This window comes from Lipomyces tetrasporus (assembly GCF_029532465.1).
Source record: "Lipomyces tetrasporus strain NRRL Y-64009 chromosome Unknown POJ06scaffold_8, whole genome shotgun sequence".
In the NCBI taxonomy this organism is placed as follows: domain Eukaryota; kingdom Fungi; phylum Ascomycota; class Lipomycetes; order Lipomycetales; family Lipomycetaceae; genus Lipomyces; species Lipomyces tetrasporus.
In genome coordinates this window covers 12,305-29,274 of record NW_026611603.1, presented here as the reverse complement: position 1 = coordinate 29,274, position 16,970 = coordinate 12,305, and the positions used below count along the sequence as shown (strand labels likewise).

General features: G+C 46.0%; 7 protein-coding genes across 7 annotated transcripts; 2 read left to right on the top strand and 5 right to left on the bottom strand.

Annotated features, from left to right (window-relative positions):
* Window positions 1-73: 73 nt before the first annotated feature.
* Window positions 74-956, top strand: POJ06DRAFT_282516 (uncharacterized protein; the record flags this gene model as incomplete). The annotated part of the gene is made up of 4 exons (XM_056190033.1): window positions 74-177; window positions 583-587; window positions 627-865; window positions 897-956. 4 exons carry the CDS (start codon window positions 74-76, stop codon window positions 954-956), a joined length of 408 nt encoding a protein of 135 aa, XP_056041954.1.
* Window positions 957-1,659: 703 nt separating this feature from the next.
* POJ06DRAFT_136554 (enolase C-terminal domain-like protein) lies at window positions 1,660-2,815 on the bottom strand. Its single transcript, XM_056184468.1, has one exon. The coding sequence runs from the start codon at window positions 2,665-2,667 to the stop codon at window positions 1,759-1,761; it is 909 nt and encodes a 302-aa protein (XP_056041953.1). The 5' UTR covers window positions 2,668-2,815; the 3' UTR covers window positions 1,660-1,758.
* A 679-nt stretch (window positions 2,816-3,494) lies between these two features.
* Window positions 3,495-4,482, bottom strand: POJ06DRAFT_296392 (HNH endonuclease-domain-containing protein; the record flags this gene model as incomplete). The annotated part of the gene is made up of 5 exons (XM_056190542.1): window positions 4,366-4,482; window positions 4,216-4,312; window positions 4,041-4,164; window positions 3,753-4,020; window positions 3,495-3,716 (listed from the first exon to the last, which is right to left on the bottom strand). The coding sequence occupies exons 1-5, from the start codon at window positions 4,456-4,458 to the stop codon at window positions 3,495-3,497; spliced, it is 804 nt and encodes a 267-aa protein (XP_056041952.1). The 5' UTR covers window positions 4,459-4,482.
* Window positions 4,483-5,169: 687 nt separating this feature from the next.
* POJ06DRAFT_257226 (FMN-dependent dehydrogenase-domain-containing protein) lies at window positions 5,170-7,233 on the bottom strand. Its single transcript, XM_056188121.1, has 2 exons — window positions 6,846-7,233; window positions 5,170-6,791 (listed from the first exon to the last, which is right to left on the bottom strand). Exons 1-2 carry the CDS (start codon window positions 6,862-6,864, stop codon window positions 5,323-5,325), a joined length of 1,488 nt encoding a protein of 495 aa, XP_056041951.1. The 5' UTR covers window positions 6,865-7,233; the 3' UTR covers window positions 5,170-5,322.
* A 1,308-nt stretch (window positions 7,234-8,541) lies between these two features.
* On the top strand, window positions 8,542-9,181 carry POJ06DRAFT_296390 (uncharacterized protein; the record flags this gene model as incomplete). Its single annotated transcript, XM_056190541.1, has 2 exons — window positions 8,542-8,717; window positions 8,767-9,181. 2 exons carry the CDS (start codon window positions 8,542-8,544, stop codon window positions 8,885-8,887), a joined length of 297 nt encoding a protein of 98 aa, XP_056041950.1. The 3' UTR covers window positions 8,888-9,181.
* Window positions 9,182-10,465: 1,284 nt separating this feature from the next.
* On the bottom strand, window positions 10,466-12,753 carry POJ06DRAFT_212555 (FAD binding domain-containing protein). The gene is made up of 3 exons (XM_056185462.1): window positions 12,539-12,753; window positions 12,389-12,479; window positions 10,466-12,330 (listed from the first exon to the last, which is right to left on the bottom strand). Exons 1-3 carry the CDS (start codon window positions 12,548-12,550, stop codon window positions 10,529-10,531), a joined length of 1,905 nt encoding a protein of 634 aa, XP_056041949.1. The 5' UTR covers window positions 12,551-12,753; the 3' UTR covers window positions 10,466-10,528.
* A 2,827-nt stretch (window positions 12,754-15,580) lies between these two features.
* POJ06DRAFT_239401 (uncharacterized protein) lies at window positions 15,581-15,883 on the bottom strand (the record flags this gene model as incomplete). The annotated part of the gene is made up of 1 exon (XM_056186038.1): window positions 15,581-15,883. One exon carries the CDS (start codon window positions 15,881-15,883, stop codon window positions 15,581-15,583), a length of 303 nt encoding a protein of 100 aa, XP_056041948.1.
* Between the last annotated feature and the right edge of the window lie 1,087 nt (window positions 15,884-16,970).

The following is a 16,970-nucleotide window of genomic DNA, read 5'->3' as shown; positions in this document are numbered from 1 at the left end:
GATCCCACGCGTTTTGTTTACCATAACTACTGACAATTATATTCTCTCTTACACAACAAGAATTATTGCAAGCATGGAATCGTCTGTAGTTTTTCCACGAGGATCTCAGTACTCTCAGAAGTGCGCATCTTGCCGCACTTTAATTTGTTGTGCTACTTTTGAGGAACTTCAAGGGCTGTTTATCGGCAAAGGCTGAAAATCTGTCAAGAGCTGTAAAACTGAGTTTCGATTAAAATGGTGATTTTGCACAACTACACCAATTTATATTATAGTAAATATAAGTGCCTACGCTGTAATTAACAAGACTAATAACTTATTGGTCCAATCCAAACAGAATTCTGAATAGGAGATATATGTGTCTACTGCTTGGGATCGGTGCTTTACAAGACCGCGAGCCCACTTCTTGGTCTTTCCCCACAAGCCGTCCCCGATAGACCACGAAATGGCTTGGCTGCATACTAACATCCCCGAAAGGCCGAAACACCATCTTGTGCCTTATCCAACATTTGTAGGTCTACCTGCTGTTAATTCTCGAACGCCAACAATCTTGTTCATTTGAACACCCTAACAGTATGTCTACAGATATCGTGATAAAACGTTGGTGGACATTGCTAACTAAACTCTAGAGTCAAAAGGGCCAGGACCGAAGGCTTATGATCTTGATCAGGAAGTTGAGTCTCATGAAGACTTCATGGAAGTCGTGTCATCGTTCCTGGAGCAACGGGATAGCCATATATTTGACCCCGAAGCCCAATCTTTTACGTTTCGAATAACTCTGACTGGATTTTTCGTGCTTGAGAATGATGTCTCTGTGGCTACATGCACGCAAAGTGGGATTCAAGGCACACAGAAACAGGCAGCAATAGTATTGAGAAATGATATCTTTGACTGCACAGGTTATTATTTCCATATGCGACTGTACACCGAAACTGTGGACGGACCACATTTCTTTCTGACTTGTTCTCGTGCCGAGGAGCGGAAGGCCGAACGCGATTTGTCCCGAATTCAGCGCTATACGGGTAAGTGCATTATTTCGTAAATTCGATAACGCAATTATGCTGAACCTTACTGACACAAAGCCTATAGAGACGAAGGAATTTTTTGATTGCCACGGAGAACTCCGTATTAATTTTTCTAAATCAAATTTGTGATTGACAATACTTTATGACCATAAGGGTCACGTCGAGACCCCAAAATTCCATGTCAGTGAAGAGGTGCAGAAATATATCGAATCGCACAAACTAGTCCCTCTCCGATTGATATATCAGAATTTAATCGCAATGGCCGACGGTTCCCAGCTAAAAAACACAGGCTTACTTACAATTACCCGCCAGCAAGTGTATAAGGGTTCGTAAAATTTCGAACCCTAATCCCTAATGTATATGTCACGCAGGAACTGAGAGGCCTCATCGTCTCCGCACTCAGCGAGTTCCGCCTCACTCCGAGCATATCCTCCCACTATTGAATAGTCTCTCCAAGGCCACGTTCGTCGCAGGTATTGTATCAGTGACGCGCGCGTTGGTCAGCCAACTTCACGCGTCACGGACGCGCCTTCTTTAGATTGTCTCTGAATCTGCGCTAACCTCCGATTTAAAGTTTCGGCCTATAAAGTTTACGAATAATGACGAATCGAATAACGAATACTGACTGGTGGCACCCTCCTTAGGCCCAAGACCCTTGTTGAATTCAGTTTATATTAGTTACATACTATAAGCAAATGAGATCGACCAAGCATTATCTATGCATAATAAATATATATCATTTTTTCGATTCTTCAACTACGATTGGTTTCTCCGGATTAGGAGAAAGAATAAAGTCGCCAGGAATCAACTTTACAGCCGGATTTCTCTCCAATCCAAATCCAGGCTTATTTAGAACCGAAATATCGAGGTATCCATTCACAGGAATAGGCTCGTTAATAAAAAGACCGCCAAATACGGGTAGAACTGAGCGGCTATCTGGAGAGTTCGCAAGGTACTTTTGGAATGGAGTATTATTTTGCGAAGCAACAAAATGGTAACTGTATGGACCGCTAGCATGAGGGACAACAGGAATATCATATGCTGCTGCCTGTGCGGCTACTTTGACGAGCTCTGTCATACCACCGAGCCACATGACGTCCGGCTGAATGATATCAACGCATCGATTTTCTATAAGCTTGCGGAAACCGTACTTCGTATACTCATGCTCTCCAGTCGTCCACTTCATCCACGGGCACGCCTGTTTCAGCTGCTTGAAGCCATCGAAGTCGTCCGGATGCAAAACCTCTTCAAACCAATTAATGTTAAGATGTTTCGTGGCAATGGCAAGCTGTATAGCATAAGACACGTTAAGCGACATATAACTGTCGACCACCAACGGGAAGTCTGGACCGACAGCTTCACGGTGCTCCGATAAGAACGTCACATTTTTCATTAGTCCTTCATGCCCTTCATCAGGCCCAAATGGTAGGGGGACTTTTCCACCCCAAAATCCCATGCTCTTCGCACTCTCTGGTCTGGAGCCTGTACAATAGAAATTGATGCGCTTCATTGTTGCCCCACCAATCATCTTGTAAACCGGCTCCTGACGAATATGACCCAGTAGATCCCAAAGTGCAAGATCAATCACACTGATAGCTGCAATAGTCAAGCCCTTGCGGCCGTAAAACATACTGGCACGAAACATCTGCTCCCAAAGCAAATTATAGTCACGAGGGTCCGTGCCAATAATGAACCTCCCGAAGTGGTTTTTAACTATTCAACATGCTGGAGGACCACCAAAGAAGCATGGAACTGATCTCTCGTACAATAAGTGAGTCTGAATTTGTACTGCGAATTTCTAGATGAGCGGTGGGGTCACCCGGCTCGTTAGTAAGCTAGGCTAGACCAAGTGTTTCCTTCAAGTACTTGTTGTATTGCAGGAGACCTCTATCACTCACTGCCACTCTTATCTCGTCATATAGTATAACGAAATTGAACGGCACTTCCTTATCCTCTACCTGAATTAATGACAAGTCCTCCATGGGCAGAATGCATGAGGAACCGGGTTTCCTGTAATAGCATATCGAGAGATCCAGCGCGCAAGAGTCTACTCCTCCGCATTTGTGTGACACTGTCGAGTTGCAGCAGCTTGAGACTGTAATTTCCTCGGAGACGCGTCGTGAAGAGTAGATAGACTAACATAGAATTGAGCAGCAGAAGCGTTAATGCTGCTACACTCACTAGTTTGCATGACTGAAAGACTTCGATAATAACTTAAAGGCGCGACGCATTGCTGGAAAAAGACGTGTTGAAGTTGGTACAGTGGTGTTAGCCGGCCCCAAGACCCATACCCTACGTATAGAAGAATTACATTTCAGATTTTACTGTCAAGTAATTTCTTTTAATAACGAATATAAAATTATCCCCCCATTACATATAAATTCTCTAACAAATTCAAACATGCCAATTCTTTACACTAATATGAAACAGATATCACTGTACTTATTTCCAGCTGGACGCTTTCAAGCTGAATCATGATTGTCCTATAGGCTTTTGAGAGTCCCAGGCGATGTCATAGCTACCCAATCGGGAAAAAAGCTCTGCCTCCATCCGCTTGGCTGCTGTCGACCCGCTGAGGATCTCCCCAATCATATCAGTTCCAGGTGGGAACTCAGTCTCAAAACTTGGTTCTCCGGCCCCTCTCATATTGGCCAAAACTGCTTGACGAAAGTGCCACCTTAGCAGTTCATCTCTCTTACCATCCGATTGTCACCTGGATCTCGACAAAACAGGGTCAAGTATTCTCCCGTCTATTCCATCAAAATCTTCATTGAAACAGGTTATCTTATACCCTTCGTCTGGGTTGATGGAGAAATAAAATCCATCAAATTGCTCATGCATATGGGACCGCATAAGCAGGCGATTCTGGCATGAGTTAATGCCCGTGTCACGTTCTCCTATTCTGTTCGTAATCCACCGAGAAAACCCACTCTGCACGAAATAACCTTCACTGGACAATGGGAAGATGTGCGCGGCGTGGAAAGTACTCCAATTATCTCTATCAGCCCGTCTGTTAACCGGCCAGTGATCACGCACTTCCCATCTCTCTCACGGACCTGCATTCGGAATGTAGCATCTCTGTCGGTGGATGATTGTGAAATTATTCGTATTATGCATGGCTCATCTGCGATACATATTGTGTCTGCGTCAAATTCAGCAGCCGCTACATACAAAGACTTCTTTAGAATATTACTTTTGTGAGAATAAGACCTTATATCATAGTGGCCTGGCTGGAGAGGCTCATCGGTTGGCGTTAGGTCGTGTCCGGTGCTTCGCAAGGTTACGCGATACTGATCAGTTGTAACGATGAAGATGCCCAACATAGAAAGTTTTTTTTAGTTACAGAAGAATTCAATATCAGTCCACCGAGCGCTTTATCAGGCTCTGCAAAGTTGTAGAAATGGACATCTCTACCGATTGCTCTTCCGCCTGCCATATACTATTGATGCGTTTCTTTCTTTGCTGACGCACGGGTATCTACAGGGACCGATCAGATCACACCCCTACAGTTCACCCCGCTCCCAAACCCTAACCTGAGCGAATAGACGTAAAAGACGACTTATTTGTTGGGATGGCATTATCTAATTATATAGGGGTGTTCACGAATAAAAATTTTCTTATTCGTATTTGTTATTCGTATTCGCAAGATTTCAGTTTATTCGTAACGAATAAAATCCGGAGCGTCGAATACGAATAATATTATTCGCAATTCTGCGAAGACGCTAGTGTAATAGTTAACCTTTACTTCAACCAATCATGACGCGTTATCACATGGAGGGACCTCTGTTCGCGGAGGCACTCGTTGAAAGGCGAAACTATGACAAAGTTGATGTTATTGAGGGGTGCTTATAGAAGGGAGCTTGCCAGCGAGGCGTTATTTTTATTGTACAAGTAGTTAAATTTTACGAATATTACGAATAATTGACGAATAAAGTTTTTTACTCGTATTCGCATTAGTAAGCAAGATATCTTCGATTATTTGTATTCGAATTACGAATATTCGTATTGAACACCCCTAATCTAATACGTTAACAGCTCGTAAAATCTAGTATTATTCGTGACATTTGCAGTGGGAAGATACACAACGTGTTTGATAGGTTACGCAAGTTCTCCAGTGGATGTCTACCATATTTTTAGAATTCGGGTCCACAAATTACTATTGAATTTATATATACTCGTATATTAGTGTTCTAATATCATGAATAACGGCCACTGTACCAAACGACAATATACAGGCTCTATGCGCTCCTAGCTTCTAGATAGATGCAGAAATCTTATGCCCGCGCTCTCGGTGGAAAACTCACAAGTTCGACTTCACAAAAGGTGGTGCAACAAGTTTATCATAAACCTGGCTCGATAGATGATCCCTCGGAACTATGCTATGATTCGCGATGCTGCCGCTATCGACAAACGATTGGCTAAGAACTGAAACTTTGGTCGCTCCAATGAGGCGCATGTTCATCTCAAGCTCGTCCTTAAGCAACTGAATAGCTCGGACAACACCGGTCTCACCGTAAGTGGACATAGCATAGAGAAAGGGTCGAGCGATACCAACGCCTTTGGCACCTAGACAGAGTGCTTTAAGGATATCTGTTCCACGGCGAATACCGCCGTCGATGTAAACCTCGATCTTGTCTTCGTAACCATGCTGTCGGAGAGACTTCATGACCTCAGGAAGAACTTCGATAGCTGGTCGCGCAAAGTCAAGCTGGCGTCCACCATGGTTGCTGAGTAGAATAGCATCCACACCATATTCAACTGCCCTGATCGCATCCTCCGCACGCTGAATGCCTTTCAGGACAATCGCCATCTTCGTGATACTCTGAAACCAAGGGATATCCTTCCAGCTCAACGAAGGATCAATAAACGACGAAATAGCTCTCGCGGCGCCCTGGGATCTATCTACTGTCGACTCATTGTCTTGCACACTGGCCGCCTGCTGGTCGTACTTTGACCGCATATCCTTCTCTCGTCGGCCAAGTTGCGGCGCATCAACTGTGATCCACAAGGCACGGCAACCGCGCTTCTCAGCGTGTTGCACGATTTTCCGAGTAATCTCCCTATCTTGATTGACGTACAACTGCAACCATTGGATCTGATCTCCTTGTTTGGCATCCACGATCTCGTCGAATGAACACGAAGCAAGTGTAGGGATCATCTGAATCACATTCTCGCGGTATCCGGCGCGCGTTAGGACGACTTCTCCTTCCGGGTTACCCAATTTTCCCAGGGCGGCAGCGCTTATGTAGAATGGCACCGAAGATGGGGAGCCTAGCATTGTAGTAGATAGATCAACTTTGCTGACGTCTACCAGGACTTTTGGTCTGAACCAGATCCTACTGAAAGCAGCATGATTCTCACGCATTGTGATCTCGTCATCGGCACCCGACGAATAGTACGCCCACGCGGTCTGTTTCATTGTCCGGCGTGCGATATCCTCAAAATCAAACAAATTGTAGCATTGAGAAACCGGCGGCATATGCTTGACTCGTTCTAATCGCGCAAGCTCCAGTTCGTCCATAGTCTCCTCGTCCTGAAGGTCACTTTCGACGGACGCGAGGTCAACAGGTCCTAAGTGTTTGGAAGACGGCAAGTACTTGTCGAGTGTATCGCGAGGGTGAATAGGGTCAAACTCCTTGGTCGCATCCTTGCCTGCGTACTTGATAATAATTTTTTGACCACCAGGATGCTCTGGAAGAAACTCAGTCACATCATAAGCCTTTCCGTGGACAATGACCCAGCAACTTTCCTTAGTATTATGTTTGGCAACTAAAACAATCAGTTTTATTAAAGTATCATGGAGTAAACTACTGTCGGACTAACTTTCTGTTCCGGTGAGCATAATTATTTGCTGTTTATTGTGCGATGCATTCAAACGCAGAAAATATATCCCTTCCGTGAAATTGAGGAATTACAGCGGCTCAATAATCTCAACATTAAGCTGTCTAGAAAGTAGTGTAGTGGCAAGGTTCAAAAAGGCTTCGGTGGAAAGGTGTGCCGAATCCGATTGGGTGACCATAAACGGTGGGATAAAGTTAAGTTGCTGGGAGATGGAAATGCCAAGAAGCAGGGATTCAGGTCTGCTCGGTCAAAACTCCTGGCTCCACTATTGCGGAATAGGGTTGTGAACATGGTTCGTTTCTGCCTCTCTAGAACGTGTAAGCCTCTGGGATCTCGGGGTGACTAATAGCCGGCATCTTTGCAAGAAGCGTGAATCGTGACGGAGAACTGAGTCAGGCAATTCACGCAGCAATTGAAAATCAGGCAGTTCTCGTTAATCGAGGAAGCCTAAGTCGGATACTGAAGATCAGCAAATAGTGGACCTGAAACAATTGTCGACTATAACCTCCTATCGATGGAAACAAATATGTTTCGTGGACGGTCAAGTCTAGTTAAATTTACAATAAGTTTGGAAAAGGGTTCCTCGCTTGAATATGGTGAGTATAAATTAGTGAACCTGTTAATTGATATCTGTCGACTGCTTCCAATGGACACTGAGACTTCGAGCCTAGCACACCGTACTTAGGCCACACGTAATAATGGTGAAATATTTACTGCTGAGCCTTTTTTGTTGGTCAAAGGGTCGGTCCGCTGGCACTACTGAAATTCGCGCTGACTTGGAACATCTCCGCTCGGGGGGATGTTAAGCCGACACATCGTGACACGGCTTTTCACGACTACCATTTGAGCCGCATCAGGTATGCCTTTTTTTGGAGACTTTCACCGCCGTGTACTGACGACCTGCCAATTTACCACAAAAACCAAAAACTTCGCCTCAGTGAATCAAGCGTCATATCAGGGCAGGGCTGTGGCGGATGCGCATACCCTGAACCACAATTTTCTATATCCGCATCTGCCATCCGCCTTTTTGAAGTTGGGAGATATATATCCGCATCCCTATCTGCCTTTCGACAGTATGGCGGATATCCGCCCTCCGCCTTCAAAAAATTTGCGTTAAGTCATTAACATGATCGATTTTGAATTTCTTACGTGGAGCAGGTAACGGGATCAAATAGGTATATGACCAAAGCGCTTTGCTGACCATGATCTCGTATTTTCGTCCGTGATCGCCGCGACCCGTAAATATGTGCCGCCGGAATCATTGTTCTCGGGATAAATTGGACAGATTGTTCGATACTGTGCGGGCTCTTGTATTATGATACGTTCTGGTATTTATGTTCGGCCATGCCATAGCCGCGGTCATGTCGGTGTAATCCGTCGGAATGGCGTGAACGGACTAGGGGCTCGGTCTCGCGCGACACTTCTCACACCTAGGGTGCTGCTCGGCTATTGCGTCATTTGTAATGACAATGTGCTAAATAACTTGTCTGTCCTTTGTTTAAAAAATTTTTATTGGATGTAGAGGTTCTGGAAGAGAAATTGGAAGAATATAAGAATCCTTGAAGATTCTTCATGCCTCCTAACAATATTCTATATTCTATCTGCTGTCCAAAGACCGTATTCTATACTTAATCTCAACGAACTCTAAATCAACCAATCAAAAACTGGATCGGATCGTATGAACGACCTTTACTTCGTGCTCAATGATGGAATCGATGAAGAGGCATCGCCAGAAGCCAGGCTCGATAGTTCTCAAAATGCCACTTCTCTTGAAAACGATGTCCTTCCGTCGGAATCAGCATCACAAATCCAGCAGCTTCAGCTTGAGTCGTTGGCAGAGATCCAGGTAGAGGAGTTCTCGACCATTCAAACGGAATCCTCGACCAGTCTTGCTCCATTACAGGAACCTCCCTGGCGTGCCGGACTTTCGAAACCTACATCCACTAACTGGCCATGGGCATACTTTGACATATCCGAATTTGAAAATCCCTGGATCGTTAAGAAAAGTAACAAAAGGAAGTTGATCGATAGAGGGATTCGATGCGCCGTTTTGGACAAGCAAACAGGAGAAAAATGCCATTGGAAGACTACTGATTCAAAGCGACAGGCCCCTACTGGCAATATAATTGATCATCTCCGCAAGCAGCATTCTATAGATTCTCCTAACAAACCGGAAGTACCAAAAAGAGCAGAATCTAATATATTGTCTTTCATAAATGGCAGGGAGAGACTTACGCATCAACAACTTCTGGAGAAGAATATTTTGCGTTGGATAGTTGCTGAAAAAGAACCGTTTACCCTGTTTCGTGATATTCCGGGAATTACCCTCCCATTTACCACCCGTCAGGTTGTTAGACGATGAGTTCGCTGTACAGCGCTTACAATTGAAAGAGGAACTATCCAAAACATGCAAGACAATTGCTCTCTCTCTGGACGTCTGGACGAGCAAAAATAACCTGCCAATTCTTGGGATAATTGGCCATTGGCTTACTCCAGATTTCCAATATCAAGAAAGAGCATTGGACTTCAAGGAACTCCATGGATCGCACAGTGGCGAAAATTTGGCGGCAGCAGTTGAGGCGACACTGGAAGAACTTCTTCTTGAGCGCAAATAAATTGCGATTACTGGAGATAATGCAAGCAATAACGAAAAGATGATTTGTGTGTTGTATCGAAGTGTCCAGAAAAAAATCGGTTCTGCTCTCCCGTTTCATACTCGCGGACGTGTCGGGCCGGCGAAATATCCGAAAGTCATAAATGACAAATCTGAGAAACAATATTGTCATAAAGTGATAGCAATTTGGGAACATAATCGCAATTCGTATTCGATCTCGACTGCGCAAAAAGAAAACTGACTTTGTATCTAGCTTTATAAAGTCACCGTCAGAGTCGTTGTAGAATGTGTACAGATATGGCCGGCATGCAGGTGCTAATGTCGTCAACGAAGGCTTTCTCCGTATTCGCTGTAATTCATTGGTAATAAATAATGCCAAGGAGCTTCAAAGTGCACTTACAGGGGTACGTACGAAGTGATTTGACACTGATGACAAACGCCTCCTACTTATACTTATCAGGTCCAAATCATTGTTACAAATATGACCACATGAAAAATCGGGCAACAGGTCACTAACCGTATGGCCCGTCTTCCCCAATGAGTCGCTATGTATGCAAATAAACATGCACCTATATGCCAGTCTGACAGTGTGAAGCTTATTGCATCCAACTATTTAAGCAGCAATATAAATGTTACAAATCCCCCTCTTTCTCGACTTCATAATTATCTTATTGATTTTTACGAACTAAATATTAGTTAAATTTAAAATTAAGGGTTAATCCATTAATTTTAATGATTACTCCCATATCGCCTGCAATACCTATGCATAAATTCAGATTTCGAATAGCATACAGTTTTGATGGGTGCTGGGGAGCCAGTTGCTGCTTTCCAGGCTCTCTAATATTCTCTCTTGTTCCGTTCAATAAGTCAACGATAACGCAATAATTTTTCGGCCCGAAACTTGTCGTATCTACAAGTCGATATAGACAGCGTAAGTTCGTTGCAGGACGGACCACCTAACCTAAGTTCTCATTTCTGGTATATAAAAGAGGGTTTATTATCTTGGCATCTTTGTTCATTAACGCGCTAATAATTCGACAAGCCTGTCATATCACAAGTCAAGCATTGGATTCGTGCCTTTTACCCGTCCAATAACTGCTCCCGGCGAATACTTCGGGATAACTCTGTCCTCATGCAGCATCTCAAACTCAGCGGTAGCGTCTCTGCCAGCAAAATTGACAATAGCGTTCACACCACCGGGATGGTCTTCGAGAAAATTAGTGACGTCCATAACAAGGTCTTTGACAACGACCCAACAGTCTGTCTTCTTGTTGTGCGTAGACACCTCTTCCAACGTGAATTCCTTGGCCGGAATAAAAAATTCTTTGGTATCAGACTTCTTTTCCATAGATTCTGGAGTTGAAAAGGCAGCTGCGGAAGTAGAGGATGAGGATCCCGTAGACAAAGATGCGGCGGGGACGAGTTCGCCGTTGCCCGGACATGAGGAAGCGCTGTCCCAATTGATGAGGACCTGTCCCGGCTTAACAGGGTCGATGTGCAGAGAAATCATGCCAAGGCGCTTGCTGACAGACGAAGCGACTGCATTGCGAAGTTTCTGGAACTGGTACTGAAATGCGGAGTCGCCGGCTACGCGTCCATAGACGACACATCCCAAGAGCGACGATCCACCAAGTCGGTTAGCGCCATGTACGCCGCCAGCCACCTCTCCACAAGCGTAAAGGCCGTCGAATGGTTTCTTCGACTGAGCGTGCAGGACCTGAGCTTTATCCGTGATATCGACGCCACCCATAGTGAAGTGCAAGACAGGGGTAACGAGCGCGACATGAAAGTTATCATCATTGATGTCCAATGGCAGGTTGTGGAAATACTTTTTCCCGTACGGGTCTTTCTTCTTGCCAGCGGCGATGGCATTGTAGTCGTCAAATATTTTCTTAAGCTTACCATCGCCGCAGCCAATTTCTTCTCCTAGTTCGCGACCTGTCATCTTGCGCATCAGACCGCGACCGGAATAGTGCCTAGTGTGAAAATCTAGGGCACTGGATGCCTTCCCGTTGAGCACGAGTCTAATCGGCGCTTTTGTCTTGAAAATCTCGCCGGAGACGTAATCTCTGTGTCCCAGCTCGTCGCAGAATCGCTCGCCATCGGCGTTGAGTAGCAAGCCACCTTCACCGCGCAAGGCTTCAGCAGCAAGAAACTTCCATTTGCTTTCCCGATCTTTTGGATCCACAAGACCGGTCGGATGGACCTGGACTTTTTCAAGATCGATGCCATGGCCTCCAGCTTGCATGACCATCTTCTGTCCGTCGCCGGTTGCATGGGACCCGTTTGTTGTTGCGAGACCGTAAACGTCCGGGCGATACTTCTTCAAAAGCGAAGTCTCTGTGAAGTCGGCCGCATAGCCACCGGTGGCCAGCACAACCGGACCGTACAGACTCTTGCGCTCGCCAAGCTCGTTCTCGTACTCTACTCCGAGAACTTTCAGTTCATCGAGCGGATCTTGTATCAGCTTTGTCACGCGGGCTTTCTTCAAAATCTTGACGCGGTCGGGAATGCCTTCGGCGTACTCCTCAAGCTTTTCCATGAGCGCGTACGTGATTGCCATACCGGGAAATTTGGCATCATGGCCACGGTGCGTACGCGGCTGGGAGTGACCGCCAAGTCTAGAGACGAGTGTCAGATCGAGCTTGAAGACATCCTGCAGCCACTCAACGGCCGCAGCTGAATTGTACGTCAACACGCGGATAAGATCGGGGCGGGCGAGATCGCGCGCAGAGTGGACAGTGTCGTCGTAGAATTGTTGGACAGAGTCTGCTATCTTGAGGTCTCTTTGTGCACGGGTAAGGGCGCCATTGATGCCAGACGTAGCCTTTGTGGAATTACCACCAAAAAATCCTGAACTTCAGTTAGCAGTAATAATTGGCAAGCCTCCACAAACACTCAGATCACGAACCTTGTTTCTCGAGCATTACGACATTGGCGCCGTTGATGAGAAGCTGGTGAGCGGCGGACAATCCGGAGAGACCGCCCCCAACGACAATAACCTGATCTAATGTTGGCATTCTAATACAATAGAACACGTCAAATCGTTTGCAGGACTCACATAGTCGGTCATGCTTGCGCGTGCAAGATCAAGTAGAAAGACAACGAAGAACAGTGGAAGTCGATCAAGGCATACAATGATCCTCAAGACAATCACGTGAAGAGGTCATCCTGGTGCGAAGATGCGAAGAAATGTCTCTCTATAAGCTGTGACGATTCTAATACGATAACAGCAAGTGCAGGCGGCGAGACACCTGCAGAGCTTGGGGAAAGCATGGGTGGACTGTGTACGCACTGTGGAGGATCGCATCACGGTTTTGGGTTGTTTACGCCACTCGGCCGTTCATCTGGCCGAGTGGCACGCGTCCCGACCAGCGTGATCCAAGACTGGTTCCGTTCTCTATTTACCCGATAAAATAACCTGATATCATTCTCGTTATCATACAACAAGTTCCGATGAAATGTTGGCCTCATTATTGTCGCTGCATAATGATTGCCCGAAGAGCGAGCTCAAATTATCGCCCGGCACGGGGTCAGGCAGGTATCAGATTTGGGCCGATGCCTTCAAATGCTCCAGATACAGTTGGCCCCTCTAAGTCGATCCAATGTTGATAGCCCAATCATCTCTGCTCAATAAGTGTCTGATTACTAAACTTTGTACTGATTATCGAATCTCTAAGTCTCTGTGTAGAGAGCCCTTTACTTTTTACTGTTTCTCATGTCGCTCCAATACTTGGAGTGGTTTTTATCGTCCATCAAATAAATATTTACAATCCTGAACCCTGAAAACCCACGTGACTTGGTTTTAGCCAACATCTGCTTGATCCAATGGATTCTGAGGGATACTCGATTCCGTCCTGTCCCGGAGAGTTACGCCCAGAAACCGGCATGGTGGGGCGCCTCCATGGCCAGGTCGTCTTTTATGGATGTGGCCCTGAGTATCGTGCCGACGTCTATGATGGATTTTCAGTTAGCAGTCTTTCCGCTGTTGCTGATGAGTTTATGATTGTGATTGGGAAATACGGGGTTTCCGTGCATGCTGCGGTTTATTATGGATCATGTCGAAATTGGTTCCCGCCGGCTCGTCCACGCAGGAGTCCTTGCTCTTCTTACTCGATCACCTGCGCGGCAAACCCAACGCTGACCAAGGCCTGCCGTACACTTCGAAGATCGTTGGCCGCTCTACCGTGAGTCGCACTATCTTAGCTTGCACATATCTCTCCGTCGCCACCTTTTCAGTGGTCTGGGCCCAGTGAGCTGGATTTAACCCCCCCTCCCGCGAAGTTGTCCCGCTGCGCGTGCGAGCGAAGGCTGTCTCGCTTGCGACTGCTGCCAATTGAGCTACAAATTTGGCGTTAGGATTTTCAGTTCCTCCACTGTTCCGTTCAATTAGATGGGGAATGTTTCTTCTATTCGGCTTCTTCAATATTGGTGCATTTTTGCACGTTCTATTTTTCCTGCCCGAGACGAAATAGCGCACTCTAGAGGAAATGCACGAGATTTTTGGGCATGGTGAACCGCTGTGGAAATCGTTCACTGGCAGATGGGACACCTATAAGCTTGATAAGCTTGCGAGGGATATTGAGTTAGGCATCTATAGGGCCGTATCCGTATCCATATCCGTGGATATCCACGTAAGGGGCGAAAAGAGAATGAAAGATATTATGATATATACTCAATTGGGCCGAAACATTTATTAAATTTGATCCTATGATTCAATAGATTATAGCACATTTTAATCTGACATATTCTCTGAACTATTTAATAATGTCAAAAACCTCATAGTGACCCCATTCGTTCGATGCATCCGCAATCCAAGCAAATCCCTCCCTCTACTGAACGGCCGTTTGCAGGCGACTTCAGAAGCCGGGAAATGGCAAGCAGCTCGCGCCATTTGCGGATACTCCCCTTTATGGGAGTTCCACCACTCAAACAGCCAATTTTCATTACCACTTGGCTTCGCAGTGCCGCCGGTGCATGTAGAGACTGCATGTCAAGGTTATTGTTGTAAAATGGGGATAGCACCTTAAGTATGTTTCTATCTACCATGGGCTCGCACCATCAACTTATAATAAATTGCCGGAGGAGTGGCCCATGCGTTATCCAATTCCCGGGCATTCTACAACTACGATCATTGGCTATCTTCGACCTCCCCCCTCCCCCCCCCCCCCCCCCAAAAGCCTATGATCGCTGTGTTCGATGCGGAGTCAACAAACAAGTCGAAAACAAATAAAACTATCATGCTCTACCGAGCCGCACCACTCCCCACGCAGCACTCATTTATCTCTAACACCCAACAACTTGACGAATCGTTCAAACTTGGTTCGATCCAACACCTTCGTTAATCCGTCGGCTACCATATTGTTTGTGTCAACCCATTAAAGGAGAATTTTCTTGTCCTTGACGAGCTCCCTTATAAAGTGGTGCTGAATTTCGACGTGTTTCATCCTGCCGTGGAATTTGGGATTCTCAGTACTGGTAAGCGCGGCCTGATTGTCGCAAAATATTACTAATGGAGCCTGGTTCGCTCCTGTGACTTCAGTCATCAACTGGTTCAACCAGACGGCTTCTTTTCCCGCCTGTGTTAGTGCGTAATATTCTTTAGAGTCCCACGAGACAGGTCCTCCGTTGACCATGAAGACATAGCCGGAAGTGGACTTGCGGGTTGATTTATCACCGGCCCAATCTGCGTCACTATGTCCGGCTAATGCGTGACGACATGTCACATTAGACTTTTGTGCCGGTCGAGAGTAAACAATGCCAGTGTTGCGAGTGCCCGAGAGGTAGCGGAGTACGTGTTTCGCTGCAGTCATATGTTGGTCGCTAGGGTTTGCCATGTAACGTGAAAGCTTCCCTACTGAATACGCTAGGTCGGGCCTGTAATAAATCATCGGATTCATTAGGGATCCAATGATTGATTGGTATTGCGCGAGGAACTCTATTGGCGCTTGATAGTCTTGTCCCATTTCATGGTCCAGATCAACAGATGATTGAAGAGGGGTCTGGACTGACTTCGCGAACTGCATTCCGTAACGGCAAAGGATTTTCTCAATATGTGTGGCTTGGGAGATTTTCACGGATCCGTGTCGGCGGTGACCGATATTTACTCGAAAACCCATTTGGTCGATAGGATCTTGCGGTTTTCAGCTTGCTTTCTTGGTACTAAGCTCCAGGTCTCATTGGATTTAAGAGACCGTATTTCATCCTGAGCAGCTTCCCACAATTCTTGACCGTGATCACCATTGACTGCCTCTTGGAAGGTTTGTGGATCCGAATGTTCGACTCCCTGAACAGCCAAGACGAATGCTTGGGTAACTTCGGTGGCGTCAAGGGCCAGGTTACCGTATTTCATAGGTGGGCAGCCACGAGTCACTCTGGTCGACCGCCGTGTTGGACCCGATACCATTCTATTTGCACCTTCAACTTGACTCGATGTCTCATCGTATCAGATCTTCGTGGGGGTGCAACAATAATGGTAGTATCGTTCGCAGATTCTTCTTGGATTTGGGTAGGCGCGTCCAAGACCGATTCCGTGACCTCCTCGCTATTTTCGTTATTATCTTCTGATTTCGTCGTTTGGTCATCTAAGGTGTCGCTAAATATATTTATCGCATAGTCTTCTCTATCTTCCGCCGATTCAGACTGTTCCGGACTGCGGTTTGTGGTTTCGACGAATGTGAAGTCCCGCGCTCGGATTACCTTTTCCGTGTCAGGCATCCAAATTCGAAAATATTATGGGCCTCTGTTCCCACGAAATAACCGAGTTTGCTCCTAGGCTTAAACTTTTCACTACTCGTCCTTCGCTCACTGGGTATAAGGACCCATGCTTTGCATCCCCATATACGAATGTGGGATACATCAGGCTTCGAGGGTTGCTTACTTGGGTAGAGCAACATTTCCATCGTTCTTGCAGGGGATTCTCCATTCAATGCTCGAGTCGGTAGCATATTGTTCAGCCTCACTGCGTGCTTGAGTGCTTCTGGCCATAGACCTTCGGTTAATCCGGACGTCGTAATCATCGTTCTGGCCATGTTGTTCAGTTCCTTATGAGGACGCTCACCCTTCCCATTTTGTTCCGGCGTATATGGCACAGTAAGTTCTTGTTTGACTCCTTTAGCTTTAGGAAGGCTTCTAACTTACTGCCACCAAATTCGAGTCCATTATCCATACGGATCCTTTTGACACGTTTCCCAATATTGTTTTCTGCCCAATTGCAGAACTCACATAGTCTGTCGAACGCTTCTCCCTTAGACTTCATGGGGTAGACCCATTTGCCACACGTTGCATCATCCACGACACTAAGGTACCAGCTAGAACCATCATATCCTTGCGGATTAATTGGTCCTACAACATCAGTATAGATTAATTCCATTGGCTCCTTTGCTCGTTGAGGAGTTTCTCTCGATACTCTCCTTTCTTGTTTGGATTCCATGCATGGCTCACAGACAAGTTTGCCTGACTGATTCTTTAAGTTGATTCCATTCACTATATCC

Coding starts and splice junctions, on each gene's coding strand:
- POJ06DRAFT_136554 (XM_056184468.1), bottom strand. CDS start 2,667: ATGTTTCGTGCCAGTATGTTTTACGGCCGCAAGGGCTTGACTATTGCA.
- POJ06DRAFT_212555 (XM_056185462.1), bottom strand. Junction 12,331..12,388: donor CGTAATGCTCGAGAAACAAG/GTTCGTGATCTG, acceptor ACTGAAGTTCAG/GATTTTTTGGTGGTAATTCC.